Source organism: Tupaia chinensis, unplaced genomic scaffold, assembly GCF_000334495.1.
Source record: "Tupaia chinensis unplaced genomic scaffold, TupChi_1.0 Scaffold000081_1, whole genome shotgun sequence".
Lineage (NCBI taxonomy): Eukaryota > Metazoa > Chordata > Mammalia > Scandentia > Tupaiidae > Tupaia > Tupaia belangeri.
Window position 1 is genome coordinate 359,571 of NW_006159542.1, and position 15,400 is coordinate 374,970.

Here is a 15,400-nt window from a genome sequence, read left to right on the forward strand (position 1 = left end):
GGGGTGATTTCTCGCTTTCTGTCTCTATGTCTCTCTCCGTCTATCTGGTGAGCACACGCACCCTATAGTGAAAACCTCTCCAAAAAAAAAAAGATAATGAATGTCACCCCATCTAAGAAATTAATAATCAAAGATCAAGAAAGGATTAGTCAGGGGGCAGCAGACTGTGTGGAAGTTAAGGTGGCCAGATCCAACATGGCCGACTGCGTGGTTTGAGTCCCAGACCTTGCAGCTTGAAAAACACGCTGGGCACATGTGTATGCATGCCCAAAATCCTGAAAAGAGAAGGGATTGTGGTGGCCATCCCCCCAGGGAATGAACTCTCCCTTTCTCTTTCTCTCTCTGTCCATCTGTCTCTCTTTCCTGTGAGCGCACATGCCTTGTAGGAAAAGTGAGAAAAAAAAAAAACTGGAAATAAAGAAAGAGGAGAGTCAGAATAAGGCTCCACAGAGAAATGGTTTACGGCATAGCTTCACAACTTGTGACGTTCAAAACCTGGGAGAGGAGCATCCCTCAGAAGATTACGGCTACTGAGTCAAACAAGATGGCTCCAGGTTCAGAGTCACTAGATGGAATGCCATTTCTGAGCACAAATGACGCCAGAGGAAGCAAGGGCCACATTTCATCAAGCCAGGGTCCCAGCTAGCTGCTCATCTGAGCCACCCCAGGTGCTCTAAAGAGCCTACCCTGGAGTTTCTGATTCAGTCTTTCTGCGGTGAGGTCCAAGCACAGGGTATATTTGAAAGCTGGCCATTCGGTCTCAACATGCAACAGGGCGGAGGGCCACTGTATGGTGGCCTTCAACAGAGACAGAGGCCCTGCGGAGGAGGTGGTTTCTGAGTTGGTCAGTGAAGGATATTCTGATGCACAGACAGGAGGGAAAGGAATTCCAGGCAGATGAGCATGGCCAAAAGGAGCAGTGGGAAGAAATGATGGGGCAACAGTTATGTAACTCCCTGTGAGCTGAACATATGGTGTGTGATGAGGAGTGGTGAGAAATAAATGTAGGGAAGTCGGAGCAGGTGGTAAAAGGCTGTGAATGGCTCAGGAGGGAGTCGCTTGAGCCTGGCTGGGCTGTGGAGAACACTTTCATGCGAGTGAGGGGTGGGCAGGCAGGTGGTCTGGGCCCTGGTGGGCTGTCCTGTCCTGCGAAGACCATCCCGCCAGCTGTGGAGACACATCTGCACTCCTGCAGGCAACGGGCGAGCACAGCTCTCTACAAAGCAGTTCCAGAAACCATGGCTCATGATGGCAGTGGGTTCTCCACCCAAAAAAAACCAAGGGAGTGATTAGACTCGTTTTTTATGAGGGCAAGAGGGAGGGACCAATACTCAAATCATATTTGGAAACACTGGATTAAAAACGTAGAACATGGGGCCAGCTGGTGGCGTGGTAGTTAAGGCAGCTAGATCCCACATGGCTGGCTACGCGGTTCAAGTTCTGGACCTGGGAGCATGTGTGTGCGTACCCCAGATCTCAAGAGGAGAATAGAGGAAGAGAGACTGTGGTGTGGCCATTCTCCCAAATAGTGCTTTCTCTTCCCCTCTGTCTGCCGTCCCAGTGAGTATGCACATCCTGCAGCAAATTTACAAATAAATGCATAGAATAAATAAAATACGCCTTCCTTGAAGAATTTTTTCAGTCCTTTCACACCCCAATGGGCACTGTGCAATGCAGGAAGGGGAATGAAGGATACAGCATTTCCCAAACATATGATCAAAATATCCTTTCTTGGAGGCACGTCTCAAGGGACTTGTGTTCCAAGGTCTAGAACACACTGACAGAAAGCTGTCTCGCTCGAATGCTGCCAGGAGGTTGTGTCTGACCACCCAGAAATATCAACATATGTCCCTGATGCTTGCCAGCTGACAAGGTTAAGAAAAATAGGCAGTTCAGATGACCAGAGAAGCAGGGGTCGGGAGGGAAGGGTTCTCCTCTACTGTTTTCTAAAAATAAACAAATAAAAATAAAAGTACTATTGTTATTTCTTTTTTTTTTTGGAGAGATTTTCGCTATAGGGTGCGTGGGCTCGCCAGACAGAGAGAGACATAGGGACAGAAAGTGAGAAATCACCCCCAGGGGGGATGGTCACGCCGTAATCCCTTCTCATCTCGGGATCGTGGGCACGCACACACACGCACCTGGCGTGAGTTTTAAGCCACCGGGTCCAGGACACGAACCGTGGTTGACTACGTGGGAGTCCAGCGACATAGCCATTACGCTAACTGCTGGTTCCCATATTGTTATTTCTTCAAAAACGGATTATAAGCATCGTGGAAAATTTAGGAACTTTAAGAAAATTGTAAAAAGCAGTATCTCACCTGGTAATTATGGACTTCAGGATTTGTTTTAGAGCTAAAGAAAGAAAGAAAAAAATATATCTTAAAGGTTGTAAAGTGGCATTACTATTCATTTATTTAATGACCATAAGCTATTCCCATTGCTACCTACTCCATTAAGGATTTTTATATAGTGGTGATCTTTTTTTTTTTTGGTTATTGGCCACTTAAATAAACACATAACTAGGGAAACCACAAACAGCCACTTTCACTCATCACCAGAGGTCACAAATAGGAACATGTAGGTGGTATTTCCAAATACATCTGTGATACCTTGTTTTGGTAGCAAAAAGGAGTTCTTCCAGTTAGGCAAACCAAGTTCATTTTAGCTTCAGTTCAGGCCTTCCCTGGCCTTGCTGGGCAGCCCCATGGAACCAGAAGGCTCCAATGAGGCCCAGAGCAGAGCTTCTTCAGCTGGGGACCCTCCAGCCTCTTCTGAGCACCAACCACCAGGCAGTGGGAGTCACATAGGGGTCCCTTTGCTATGAACAATGCTGTGATGACCTGACCACCACTTAGGAATGCTCACCACACAGGGCTCTGTACTGGGAACTGCCCACCTGCTATTATTTAATCCACACAACAAGGCGAGAGGTCAACAGTGTTACCACCCCGCTCTACAGATAAAGGAATGGTTGCCTAACACAGAATTAGGAAACTGCTCAGTCACTCGGCTGGAGAGTGGGAGGGCTGGGGCCCGAAGGCACCTCTGTCCAACCCCAAAGCCTACCTTCTTTCCACTAAACTAAACTGGCTCTGGGCAAGCCCGAGAACAGGTTCTGAGATCCTTATGCGTGATCCTGTTCTGAGGGAATCTTAAATATAACTACTCCAACAGAAGAAAACATGGACAGAGCAGGTTGGTCGAAAACACGAAGTGTTTGCACACGCAAGCGCAGCATCTGCTGGGAAAACCGCACACATGGCACAGTCACCAGGCAGTCAGCGTTGCTAGGGAGGCGTGCCTGAAATCAAGGCTCACAGCTCCTCCCACGGCAGAGGGGAACACGGCGTGGTTACACGCTTTGCTCGGGGCTCAAACGGCTCTGTGTTCCAGGTCCCACAGAGCTGGGCTCCCGGCCAGATCACCTCCGGCTGACTTCACCAGGATGGGTAAGTAGCACCTCTGCAGCCCAGAGCACGATTTCTTCCACGGCTCCACAGCAATCCTATCCACCCTGGGATCTCACAGCTGTGAACAGCGGTTATTAGCTCCTGTGTTCCTAAAGGGTGTATTTACCAGGGCTTTTTGTGTGCTGTGTGTGTATTTTAAGTTTGTTTTGGTTTCAAATATATAATCCCCACTAGATGCTAAGAGGAAAAATGTAGTTTTATTAGAGGAAAACAAACAACACCATCACACCTCCTTAGACAGCAAAGGAAAGAAATGCAGTAATGTACAAGCCCCTCAGAATGAAAAGCAGAGACACCCCGACAGGCTGAGGAAGGTGGGAATCCTTGTTAGCATACTACCTGCCGGAGGTTTAGACATGGCCGATCTACAGACCTACTACTAACCCAGGCCCTTCAACCTCTTCCCTCCCTTGGCGGGTAGGGCAATGCCCACTAGTTCAATCTGACCCTGAGCCCCTTCCTCAGACACTAGGTACTAAACCCAGTGACAAGACACAGAACAGCAGCCTAAGTACAGTTCTGATCAGAGATGCGAGGCTGAGTTTCTAGCTGTGTGATACAAGGCACTCAATATTCTCTAGAACCTTGAGTTCTCTAAAGCTGCCTTGAAGCTGGCTGGGGAGGGCAGGCAGATGAGCAGCAGGCCCTGGGCCCCACTCGGCCTCATCCAGAACAGCCCCGCTTTGTCTGTTTTGTATGTGGGGCTTCTATATCAGGTTTGGGGGAAAAGGTGGAAATTGGAGTGTAAAAACGATTAAAAACACACTAATCAGTCCACATGGCTTGTTTGTGAATAAGAGGAGGCCCAGAAAGGGGAAGGCCTGAGGCTCCACACTAGATTAGATCTACTGATGCGAGGAGGGAGGCCTGGATTAGATTGGTGCTGGGAGAGGTCTTCTGATACTATGCCTGAACCCGGGTGCGCGTTGCTAACCAGGCCATCGGCAACCCGCTCCACCATGTGCCAGGTTCCGCCAACTGTCCTGAGAGTGCTCAGCTCAGCCATCAAAGGTCATCCTCCCCAGCAGCCTTGGGACAGCCCAGAATGACCCAGTGGCTAAAACAAAGCAACAGACCAGTGGGATTCAGACAAAGGGTCACAACAACTATTGTCTATGGTTCTCTCGTAGGACAGCTGTCCACCAACAAGTCAGATTCCCACAGGTCAGGAAGCTGTTTCTAGGGAGAAAGAATAGTGGGTTTCACCTGGCCTACACACTGGATGTACCTGGGGAGCTTTAAAATACATAGTATCTGGGGCCTGGGCCCAGAGTATGGCCTGGCTGGGGCCCAGGAGATTTCAGAGTTCAGCAGAGGAGTCCAATAGGCAAGCCAGATCAAGAACATCTGTGCTGGGAACAGCAGTCAGCGTAATGGCTATGTCGCTGGACTCCCATGTAGTCAACTGCAGTTCGAGTCTTGGACCTGGTGACTTAAACTCATGCTGGGCGTGTGTGCATGAGTACCCAAGATCCCAAGAGGAGAATGGAGGAGAAGGGATTGCGGCGTGGCCATCCCCTCTGGGGGATGATTTCTCACTTTCTGTCTCTCTGTCTCTGTTTTTCTGGAGAGTGCATGTGCCCTATAGTGAAAACCTCTCCAAAAAAAGAAGGGAAAAAAAAAAAGAACATCTGTGCTAGGGAAGAGGTTCTCAAACTACATCCTATGGGCTGACTCCAGCCCACTGGTATTTGTGCAAGAAGTCTTACGGCATGATAGCCATGGTCATGCATTTACAGACTGTCTACGGCTGCTTTCTTGCTATAAGCAGAGTTGAGCAGTTTCGGAAAAGACAGCATCGCCTGTGACCTCTAAGCTATTTATTATCTGGTCCTTTACAGAAAAGGTTCGCTGACTCTCATGGAGATTGTTAGTGTTGTGATGTTCTACTTCCTGCAGAGACTTCAGAAGAGTTCAATGTCTTCTATGCCGTAACCGTAAAAGCTGCGTGCCATGGAGGAAATCCAGCACTTGCTCTTTAGCCTCTGCTCCCGAGGGCAGCCGTCCACCCCCATTCCTGCCTGCCTCGCCCTTAGCACGGTGAGCTGTACAACGCCTATCACCTTATCACTCACTGTTGAAACAAACAAAGCACAACGCTACTCAAACAAAGCAGCTGTGCTTTCCAAAAAAACAGTCTTGGAACATTCTATTGTGTACTTATTGAAAACCAGGAGGATGGTATAGTCAGGCAGCAGTAAAAGGGAGAAAAAATGACCAGGTGACTCACTCTCTGGTGTAATTGTATTAAGGAGAAAGTCAACAACGATGGCAAAGAAACACAATAATTAGAGAGAGCTGTACTCCCGAGTCTGGGGGCACTTACCACAGCTGAGCCGCTATCACCGGGTTGCTTGCTTTAAAGGAAAAACAGAGAGTCAGGATATCTTCCAGAGCTTTCTAACTTCCACCATGTAACCACAGAACTTGCCTGGGAAGGAGACTTCTGAGATCCCAGAACAGGTGCAAGCCCAACCCAGGCAGAGCCGAGCAGTGTGGCCACACCTCCTTTCCTGAAGAGGAATAATCAGTCTCCCCCACTCTCACTGACCCAGCAAATATTCTTAGAGCAGTTCCCCAGGGCCAGAAGCTCTGGGAGGCAGAGACAAGGGACACAGCCCTTGCTGTCAAGGACCTCACAGTCTTAAGACAGAGACAGAGATGTGAGTAGAAGAAAAGCAGCATAAGGTGATCAAGGATGAGAGGCAAGGATGAGTCTGCACTGAGCGCACCTGAGGCAGTGGTGAGAGTCCCTGGGGAAGGAGATGGGGATGACATAGAGCTTATTCAACTCTATTCCATTTCTTTTTTTCCTAAATAAATGTATTTCATGATTTCTTCCATGACAGTAAGTGAGAGAAAGAGGAGAGGGAGAGCACTCCAGCAGCAGGGTCTTCAAGCTGAGATCCATTTCCAGCCTAGCAGTCCTGGATCATGGGTGTCTGCGTGCTCAGCAAATTCAGGGAAGTCTCTGGACATGAACCTGGAACTTCCCCATGTAGGGCCTTCTCACAGACTGTCATGTTTTACTGCTGCCCCACTCTCTGGCCTTGTTTTTTTTTAAATTTATTATTTTTCAACAGGGTTTGGCTGAGTCGCTATCCTCCTGCCTCTGCCTCTTGAGCAGGGGAAATTACAGGTGCACACCACCACACTCAGCCTTTAGGTGAGTTGGGATCTGAACCCAGGCCTCCCATGTGGTCTTAGCCTACTGAGCGGCAGTGCCCAGTGTATGCTACCATGGCTGGGCCTCTGCAGTTCAAGTCCCAGATCCAGCAGCTTAAAAAACGTGCTAGGGGGACCAGCAGGTGGCGTGGTGGTTAAGGCGCTGGACACTCCCACATGGCTGACCAGGGTTCAAGTCCTGAATCTGGTGGCTTGCTTTCTCACTTTCTCTCTCTCTCTCACTCTCACCCTCTGTCTCTCTTTGGTCAAATAAAAAAAAATAAATGAATAAATAAAAACAAACAAAAACAAACAAAAAAAACGTGCTAGGCATGTGTGTGGGCATGCGCAAAATCCAGAGAGAATGGAGGAGAAGGAATTGCACAGTGGCCATTCCCCCGGGAAGTGATTTCTCACTTTCTATCTTTCTCCCTCCAGCAAGAGCACATCCCCTATGGAAAACAAAAACAAAAACAAAAACAAATAAAACCTTAAAAAAAGCCAAAGATATGGCAGGGAATATCACAAAATTTCACAAAGGGGCCAGCAGGTGGTACGTTGGGGTACTGGACTTCCACATGGCTAATCATGACTCAAGTCCCAAACCTGGCACCTTGCGTTCTCACTTTCTCTCTCTCTGGTCAAATTAAAAAATAAAATAGTTAAAAAAAAAAAAAAAGTCACAAAGAAGTTGCTAGAATGCTGACTGGGAAAAATGTCCAGAAAATAAAGGAGAAAAAGGAATGGACAGGGGTCAGCAGGTGGCATGGTGTTTAAGACACTGGACACTCCCACGTGGCAGACCATGGTTCGAGACCTGGACTTGGTGGCTTACTTTCCCACTTTCTGTCTATGTCTCTCTTTGGTCAAATTAAAATGAATAAATGAGGGACCAGCAGGTGGCATGGTGGTTAAGGTGTTGGACACTCCCACATGGCCGACCATGGTTTGAGTCCCAGAGCTGGGGGCTCACTTTCTCACTCTCCCTCTCTCTCTTTCTCTCTCTGTGTGTGCATCTCTCTCTGGTCAAATTAAAATAAATGAACAAATAAATCAAATTAAATTAAATAAATAATTCTTTTTAAAAAATGAATGAATAAATAAAATTAAATAAGTAATTCTTTTATAAAAAATGGACACCAGGAAGAAAAGCAGGAGAGAATTCTGGACTCTAGAGTCTGGGGGAGCTGTAAAGCACCTGGTGGGGTCAAAGCAACACATGCCCCCTTGCCCTTTGCCACAGCTACTCCACGGGGTCTTTCTCTTCATGTCTGCACATACCTGAAGGGACTGGGAATACTCTCCTGGCTTGAGATAGCTGCTTTTATCTTTGGAGAATTCTTTCCTCCACTGGGCTGACTCTGGATAACTCTGCCCCAACGGACGATGCACTCAAGCATAATCCTCCTCACAAAGGTTATAACTCTTAGAGCAATTTCCTGGCCTCCCCCCTAGGTTGCTGTGACCCTTCATCAGCCCATTGCCCTTCTCTGGACCCACTCCCATCCACTAGCCTTTCCCAGAGGTGAGGCCACGTTCCCTGGGCTCCAGGCATCTGTCCCCTGCTAAAGCAGCTGAGAGTGATTACGAATTTCTGGCTGTCAGGTTATTACTGCACTGTTGGTTCCTAAAGGAAGGGAACAGTTGGGAACGCAAGGTTAAACCTTCTAAAAGAGGGCAAGAAAAGATACTGGGTCCATGGAGGCCCACAGAGTCCTGAACCATGAGAAAAACATATGGGACAGCCACTATGAGTAAATGATCTAAAAAAGGGGATAGGGGGCTGAGAGTAAAGAGGCCTTGCTATGGAGGCAATAATCTAGCTTCAACTGGGTGTCCCGATCCTGAGAAAGCAGAGCTCCGACACAGGCTGCGGAGCCTGGCTGGCTCATGCATGGATGTGCACGCGGAAGTATGGGCTCCTGCAGGTGTGACAGGTGAGACCCACGGAGTTCTGGGAGGGGATGCAACAGGCATGCCAGGGCTGAAGTTAAGGGTGTGTCTGAACTTACTGTGGGACCCACGCCAAGTATCTAAAAGTTCTGCATCTACACTTAGGTCAGGATTCCAGTTAGCAGAAGCCTGATGTCTGCACCTAAAACTGCAAGACGAGGGTTAGCTGGTGGCATGGTGGTTAAGATAGCTGGATACTACACGGCAGGCTGAGTTTGAGTTCTAGATCCAGTGGCTTGAAACATACACTGGCGCATGTGTGCACGTGCCCAAAATCCAAGAGGAGAATGGAGAAATACGAACTGCGCTGTGGCCATCCCCTGTAAGGGATGCTTTCTCACTTTTTCTCTCTTGTTCTGATGAGTACACACACCCTATACCGATTTTTTTTTTTAAATGCAAGATGAAAGAGAGAATTGTGCTTTTTAAAAAAATAATTACTTTGGGAACCAGCAGTTAGCGTAATGGCTATGTCGCTGGACTCCCACGTAGTCGACCATGGTTCACGTCCTGGACCCGGTGGCTTAAAACTCACGCCGGGCACATGTGCGTGCGTGCCCAAGATCCCGAGAGGAGAATGGAAGAGAAGGGATTGTGGTGTGACCATGCCCCCTGGGGGGTGATTTCTCACTTTCTGTCTCTATGTCTCTCTCTATCTGTCTGGTGAGTGCATGCGCCCTATAGCGAAAATCTCTCCAAAAAAAAAAAAAAAGAATTACTTTATTTAACTTTATTTATTTGCTTATTTTAAGAAAGTAATTATTAATTATTATCAGTGAGGAACAGAGCAAGAGAGAGAGAGAGACAATAAGGGAGAAAGTAAGCTGCCAGGTCCGGAACATGAACCGTGGTTGCCCATGCAAGAGCCCAGCACCCTTACCCACCATGCCACCTGCCGGCCCCTATCCTTCTTTTCATGACGCAGTTTCTTGTGCTGGCAAGTAAGGTGTTTACCTATGATACTCCTGAGGGTCCAGGGCTTGGTCTCAGATCTACCACAAGCAAAAACGCATACAAAAAGAAATATGGAAAAGGGGTAGAAGCAAATGAGCACATCAAATGGGGAAAGACTTAAGACAGGACAATGGCCGATGGACCTGATTCCCGTCAAGGGAACACTCCTGGGAGTATTTTCAAAGCTTCAGAATGACAGGGCAGGGCTGCAGAAGGGTCCTTTACAAGCTGCTTGACCCAACTATAAGGGGCTTAACTGGCTAAGCCTGCAGGTAAAATTCCAAAGCAGGATGAGAAGCACACAACCTTTGAATGTAGAATGTCTCCGGGATGGATAACGTTTACTAGGCTTCCTCTCAAAGGTGCTGGTTCTCCGTAACCGGGAGCTGTGTGTAGCTTGATATTCTGTCCGCCCACTGGGAAGTAAATATTTTATCACATGTTACCAATGTCAGAATCTCAGTACAATATGCAGGCTGAGAATCCCTTATCTGAAATGCCTGGAACCAGAAGTGTTTCAGATGTCAGATTTTTTTTTTTTTTGACTTTGGAATATTTGCACGTACACAATGAGATATTGTGTGGATGGGCAGTGTAAACACGAGATCCACTTAGGATTCATAGATTCCTCATGCACATAGCCTGAAGGTAATTTCATATCATACTTTCGTATTACGGCACTCTGACTGTGACCTGTCACATGAGGTCAGGTGTGGAATGTTCCATTGTGGCGTCATGTCAGCACTCACAAAGCTTCAGATTTTGGAGCATTCTGGATTCCACATTTTTGGATTAGGGATGCTCAACCTGAACATGTTCAACCTGGAAGTGAACTTTTATTTTTAAGAGCTTCAGTGTACCTTTCAACTTATCTTAAACTCATTTGGTAAAGGCACATTCTAAGTTTAGCTTTCCATTTGGAAACATAATCTTCTTTGCCAAATCCAGGCTATATTACAGGGGTTGATATTTCTACCAAAGAACAAAACCTGCAATTTAGGTGCCAGCCACTTGGCTGCACAAACCAAGCAGGCCTGAGTGCCTGGAACATTTGGCTAGGGAATATTGATTTGAACACAAATAACCTCTCATGGAACACACTGCATAGACATTTAACTCATCTTTTCTTCCCCCTTAATTTTTGTTGTTGTTTGTTTTGTATTTATGTCATGAGAGAGACAGGCACCCCCAATAGGGCCTTTCTGCCACTACCCACCTCCAGTCTCAGTTGGCATACCAGGGAGGTTCCAGGACATGAACCCAGGACCTTTTCTATGTGGGTTCAACTGCAGTACCATTGTACCACCAGCTGGCCCCTTTAACTCATCTTTTTAAAGGCTATTAGCAATGACCACTAAACTACTTTTCTATACCAGGGGAAACATACTTATTTCACCAAGGCTTTCTTGGCTGCAACCAGTGACACCAGCTGCAGCTCTCAAGAGGTTTGCTGTTTTTGTCTGGTCAACCTACCATGGCTTTATTTCAGTCACTCTTGACTATGAGTGATCTGATGGAAGGTGCCAGTTGTCACCAGCTCTGAGCACCTCACAGGGGAAACCTCATCTCCAAACTCCCTTTCCTTCTTTCACTTCTCCTTAAAGAGCACAAGGGAGCCAGGTATGGGCCAGATCCTGGGGGAGTTTCTTCCAGGAAGGAAGGGCCTACCCTGCCCAGCAACCACCTGATGATCCTTCCCTCCTCAGCCCGAGTTGACACAGCACACGGCCCAGCATCTCGGCTAACCTCTGCAGTTCTGGCATTTTCCATCCTCCATAGAACCCTGTGACTCCGTTCTTTCTCAAAAAGGACTTGGTCTTTTTTCCCCCTTGTTGGGGCATTTCAAAATATATTCAAACAAAATAATTCTTTAAACAGAGAAGTACAATGGCTGTTTCTTTGAAAAGAAAGTAAATTTGAAGTGAGCAAATCTTTTGGCATTTTAAACAGAGTTCAGGGATGTGCCATGTGTGGGCAGAGGTTACGAAACCGTATGAAGTTGTAGCTGTTGGTAACTGAGACTCTCAGACTTGTAAACGTGCCTCAGAAACCAACCCTGGGTGCATTTACAGTGCATTCCTGGGCCTTACACAGCCACATACCTGTGAGCACCCATAGATTTAGACTGCGTAAGTCTCAGATGACATCACTGGTCTTTTTGTTTTTTAGAGACAAGTCTCACTGTTACCCAGGTTGGCCTCAGCCTCCAAGACGCTGGGATGATAGGCATACCACCACGCGCAGCCTGACCCATGCTTTTACCAAGCACCCAGAACATGCACTTTGAGAAACAAAGACTTAGAATTATAAACAAAAATATATCCGAGTAACTTCCCTATTTTTTCAGGCTCTTTTCAGATTCAAATATATACCGAGACCATAGTGGGGCACATATTGACATCTGCTCTCATTTTTGTCACCGAATTTCTTAACGTTGCCACGTGAAAGGCAATACAATAGTGGTTAGAAATATATGAGCCAGGGGCTGGTGGGTAGTGTAATGGTTAAGGCACTCGCTCCCACCTGGCTGACCACAGTTCAAGTCCTGGACCTGGTGGCTTGAAAAATCACACTGGGCATGTATGCCTGCATACCTAAAATCCCTAGAGGAGAATGGAGGAAAAGGGATTGTGGTATGGCCATCCCTCTGGAGATGATTTCTCACTGAGGGGTGATTTCTCGCCTTTTTCCTCTCTCTCTCTCTCCATCGAGCACATGCATCCTATGGCAAAAACTCTAAGGAAAAAAAAAAAAAAAAAGAAATCAAGAAAGAAACATAGGAGCCAGACTGCCTGGGGTTGAATCTCAGCTCTACCACTTACTGGCTTTGTGTGGTGTGGACAGCTTATGTAAGCGCCTGGCTCTGTTTCTTTACCTGTGAAATAAAATAACCAACCTACCGTATTCAGGTATGCGAAGAGCCCTAGTGCAGCAAGTCTGATAGAACTTGGCACAAGGATGCCATGTCCCACGTCTGCAGTGCCCAATATGGTAGCCATCAGCCTCATGTGACTAAGGAGCACCTGAAATGTAGCTACTGAGACTGAGGACTATATTTTAAAATTTATTCAATACTCATTCATTCAAACAGCCACTTGTGGCTTATGGCTACTATTAGACAGCAACACCCTAGTTAAAATGACAGCTACTGGGTCAGCAGTGGAGTGGAGGTTCCGATGCTGGATCCCACAAAGCTGGCTGCATGGTTTGAGTCCTGGATTTGGCAGCTAGCAAATCATGCGAGGCGTGTGTGTGTGTCTGTGTGTGCCTCAAATCCCCAAAGGAGACCAGAGGAGAAAAGATTGCAGAATGGCCATTCTCCCCAAGGGAGTGATTTCTCACTTTTTCTCTGGTGAGCATATACGCACTCTATCGCCAAAACAAAAACAATAAATGCCAGCTATTTACAATTTTGTAACTATGAGCTCCATTTCATCAACGAGGATGTCAAGGCCAAAAGAGCTTACGTGAGTTGCCAAAAGGTCAAACCTTAAGAAAAAACTGGCACAGGATATGCAACACAAGTCTTCGGATTCCATTTACAAAAAGCCACTGCTCCATGAGGCTAGCAGGTGGCATGGTAGTTAAGGGTACTGAACCCCCACATGGACAACAGCTGTTCGAGTCCTGGACCTGGTGCCTTGCTTTCTCACATTTCCTACTCTCTCTCTCTCTCTCTCTCTCTCTCACTGTGACAAAAAAAATCATTCATTCAGTCGTAAGTAAATAAAAACACAGTTACCCTCTTTTGGAAACATCTTGCATTTATCTTTCAAAATCACCTCTCTTACCTGAATCTGAAGCGCGAGCCTAGCCGGATGAAGTCAGATCTGTTGGATTTGCTGTTTCCCGGTGTCCGCAGTCGGAAGAACGCATGATGTTCAACTGCACACTTCCACAGGTGCTTGCAGGTCCTGGCACTGTCCAACCGGAACACAAATGTGTGCTCTTGTTCACGTCCCTTAAAGAGGAAGTACAAGGTCTCTGGGCATCTGTAACAGCATTATGCACAGCAAGACGGAAAAACACGAGCGAGGCCTACCTGATCGTCATCCTCGACCACCACTAGGGTCAACTTGCTCTTTTTGAAATCCATTTTGGTAATTTTAGGCCTGGTCAGAGAGAAAAGCCTTTAAAAGCATAATCTGCAGTAAAACTATCTTACACATACCAATCAGCAATTTCCTGTCTATGTTTTAAGCTTTGGCTAAAAAAAAAAAAACAAAAAAAATCATTCATTCATTTAAGTGATTATCCACACGTTGCAGTGCAAGCGCCATACACCCACAGGGACAACAGTCCAGTGTGCTTCTAAAACGAAGCTGGGCATCGCAAATACCCCTCACTAATCATCCATCACATAGAATTCCACCACAAAATAGGAAAAGACAGTTTTAATATTAGACAAAACTAAATTACCAAAAGAATAAGCCTATTTTGTTAGCTCCTTCAAAGATTAATATGCCTGTCGGGGTCAGTCCAAGAGAATATTCACAGCCATCTCTTCCCTACAAACAAACGAAGTGACAATCGGTAGAGGGTTCTAACAGGTCGTCACAGAGCAGAATGCAAAAACAGTTTCCTCACAAGTTAACTTTGTTCGCGCACTGTTTACACACTTTCCAGTAACAGCAAAACCAAGGGACTTAAACACACACAGTTCTTACCCTGACAACGTGCATGTCTACCCCATACATTTCCAGCCACTTCGCTTTATTCAGATAGGAGAGTTCCGCCTGGGCAGGGCTCTTTCCCCTTAGAAAAACCAACGGAAATACATGTAAACTGTGACTCCTACACCCACAGCATTTTGAAGGGCGCGCTCATACTATGGGCTATAGTGCAGCCATAAAGAAAAAAGGAGTGATACTAAGTTCTATTAATGTGGAAACATCTCCCAGAATATGCTATTCACTGAATAGAAAGATCACAGAATACCGCTTGTAATATGATCACTTAAAGACACAGAGCAATATTTTTTGTATACAAATACGAAGGAAAAGCCAGGGAGGATACATAATATACTGCTACTGATGACCTCCTATGGGGAGGAGAGTGAGTGTGTGTGTGTGCGGAGGTGAGTATGGACACACTTCTATATTGTTTCAGTGTTACACAATGAAAAAAAAAAAAAAGTCATAGGTGCTTTCAAGAATGACAGCTTTTAGGGATGACTATGGGAAAACAGGAAGACGAGTCAAGTTCCAGATTCCAAGAGTAACTTGGAAGGACCCATGTTTTGGGAAGATGGTTCGCAGGGAAGCAAAGCTCCTGTCTGGAAAGTCAGTCATCCAGGCGTAAAAATATTAGACGAGAGTGGTTAACTGGAGGGGGAACAGAGGGGAAAAAACCAATAAACAACACAGCTGGATTCTGGCAGAACAACCGGATTTCCTGACATGGAATGCTGTTTAACTCATGGTCTCAAATGTGAGTGTTCAACAGGGGGTGTTACTAAAAGGTCAGCTCTAGCAGGTTCAAGTCATGGGGTCTTTAGAGACACAGGGGTGTGGAAATGTGTCAGGGCAATGGCTGCTCACTATCCACACCTGGGGTGTCAGCAGCACGGTAAAGCCACCCGTGGCAGCAACAAGCCAATCAGAAGCAGGTTCTGCATTTCACAGAGAGGAAATGCAGATGGTGTGGTCCATGTCCTGTACGATGGCACACGGGTGGGTGGAGACACAGGACTGAAGTGCACTGGGAAAAGTTAAGAGTTGGAGATGCAGCTTTACGGTCATCAATAAAACAATGCTATCAGTAGATTAGAAAGTCTGAAAGCCCCCTTATTTTATGACAAAACAAATACATCAATCAGAACGCTACACAGTAGCATCATGGTACCTGCACTCTTT

General features: G+C 46.5%; 1 protein-coding gene across 1 annotated transcript in view; it reads right to left on the bottom strand.

The window, feature by feature from the left end:
* EPB41L4B (erythrocyte membrane protein band 4.1 like 4B) overlaps window positions 1–15,400 on the bottom strand; it is a gene marked incomplete at its 5' end in the record, with an annotated part of 173,769 nt that overhangs the window by 81,186 nt on the left and 77,183 nt on the right. Inside the window, 7 exon segments of the mRNA XM_014585368.2 lie at window positions 2,322–2,355; window positions 5,800–5,830; window positions 9,852–9,961; window positions 13,337–13,506; window positions 13,588–13,657; window positions 13,965–14,053; window positions 14,213–14,300. Coding sequence (XP_014440854.2) covers window positions 2,322–2,355; window positions 5,800–5,830; window positions 9,852–9,961; window positions 13,337–13,506; window positions 13,588–13,657; window positions 13,965–14,053; window positions 14,213–14,300 — 592 coding nt within the window.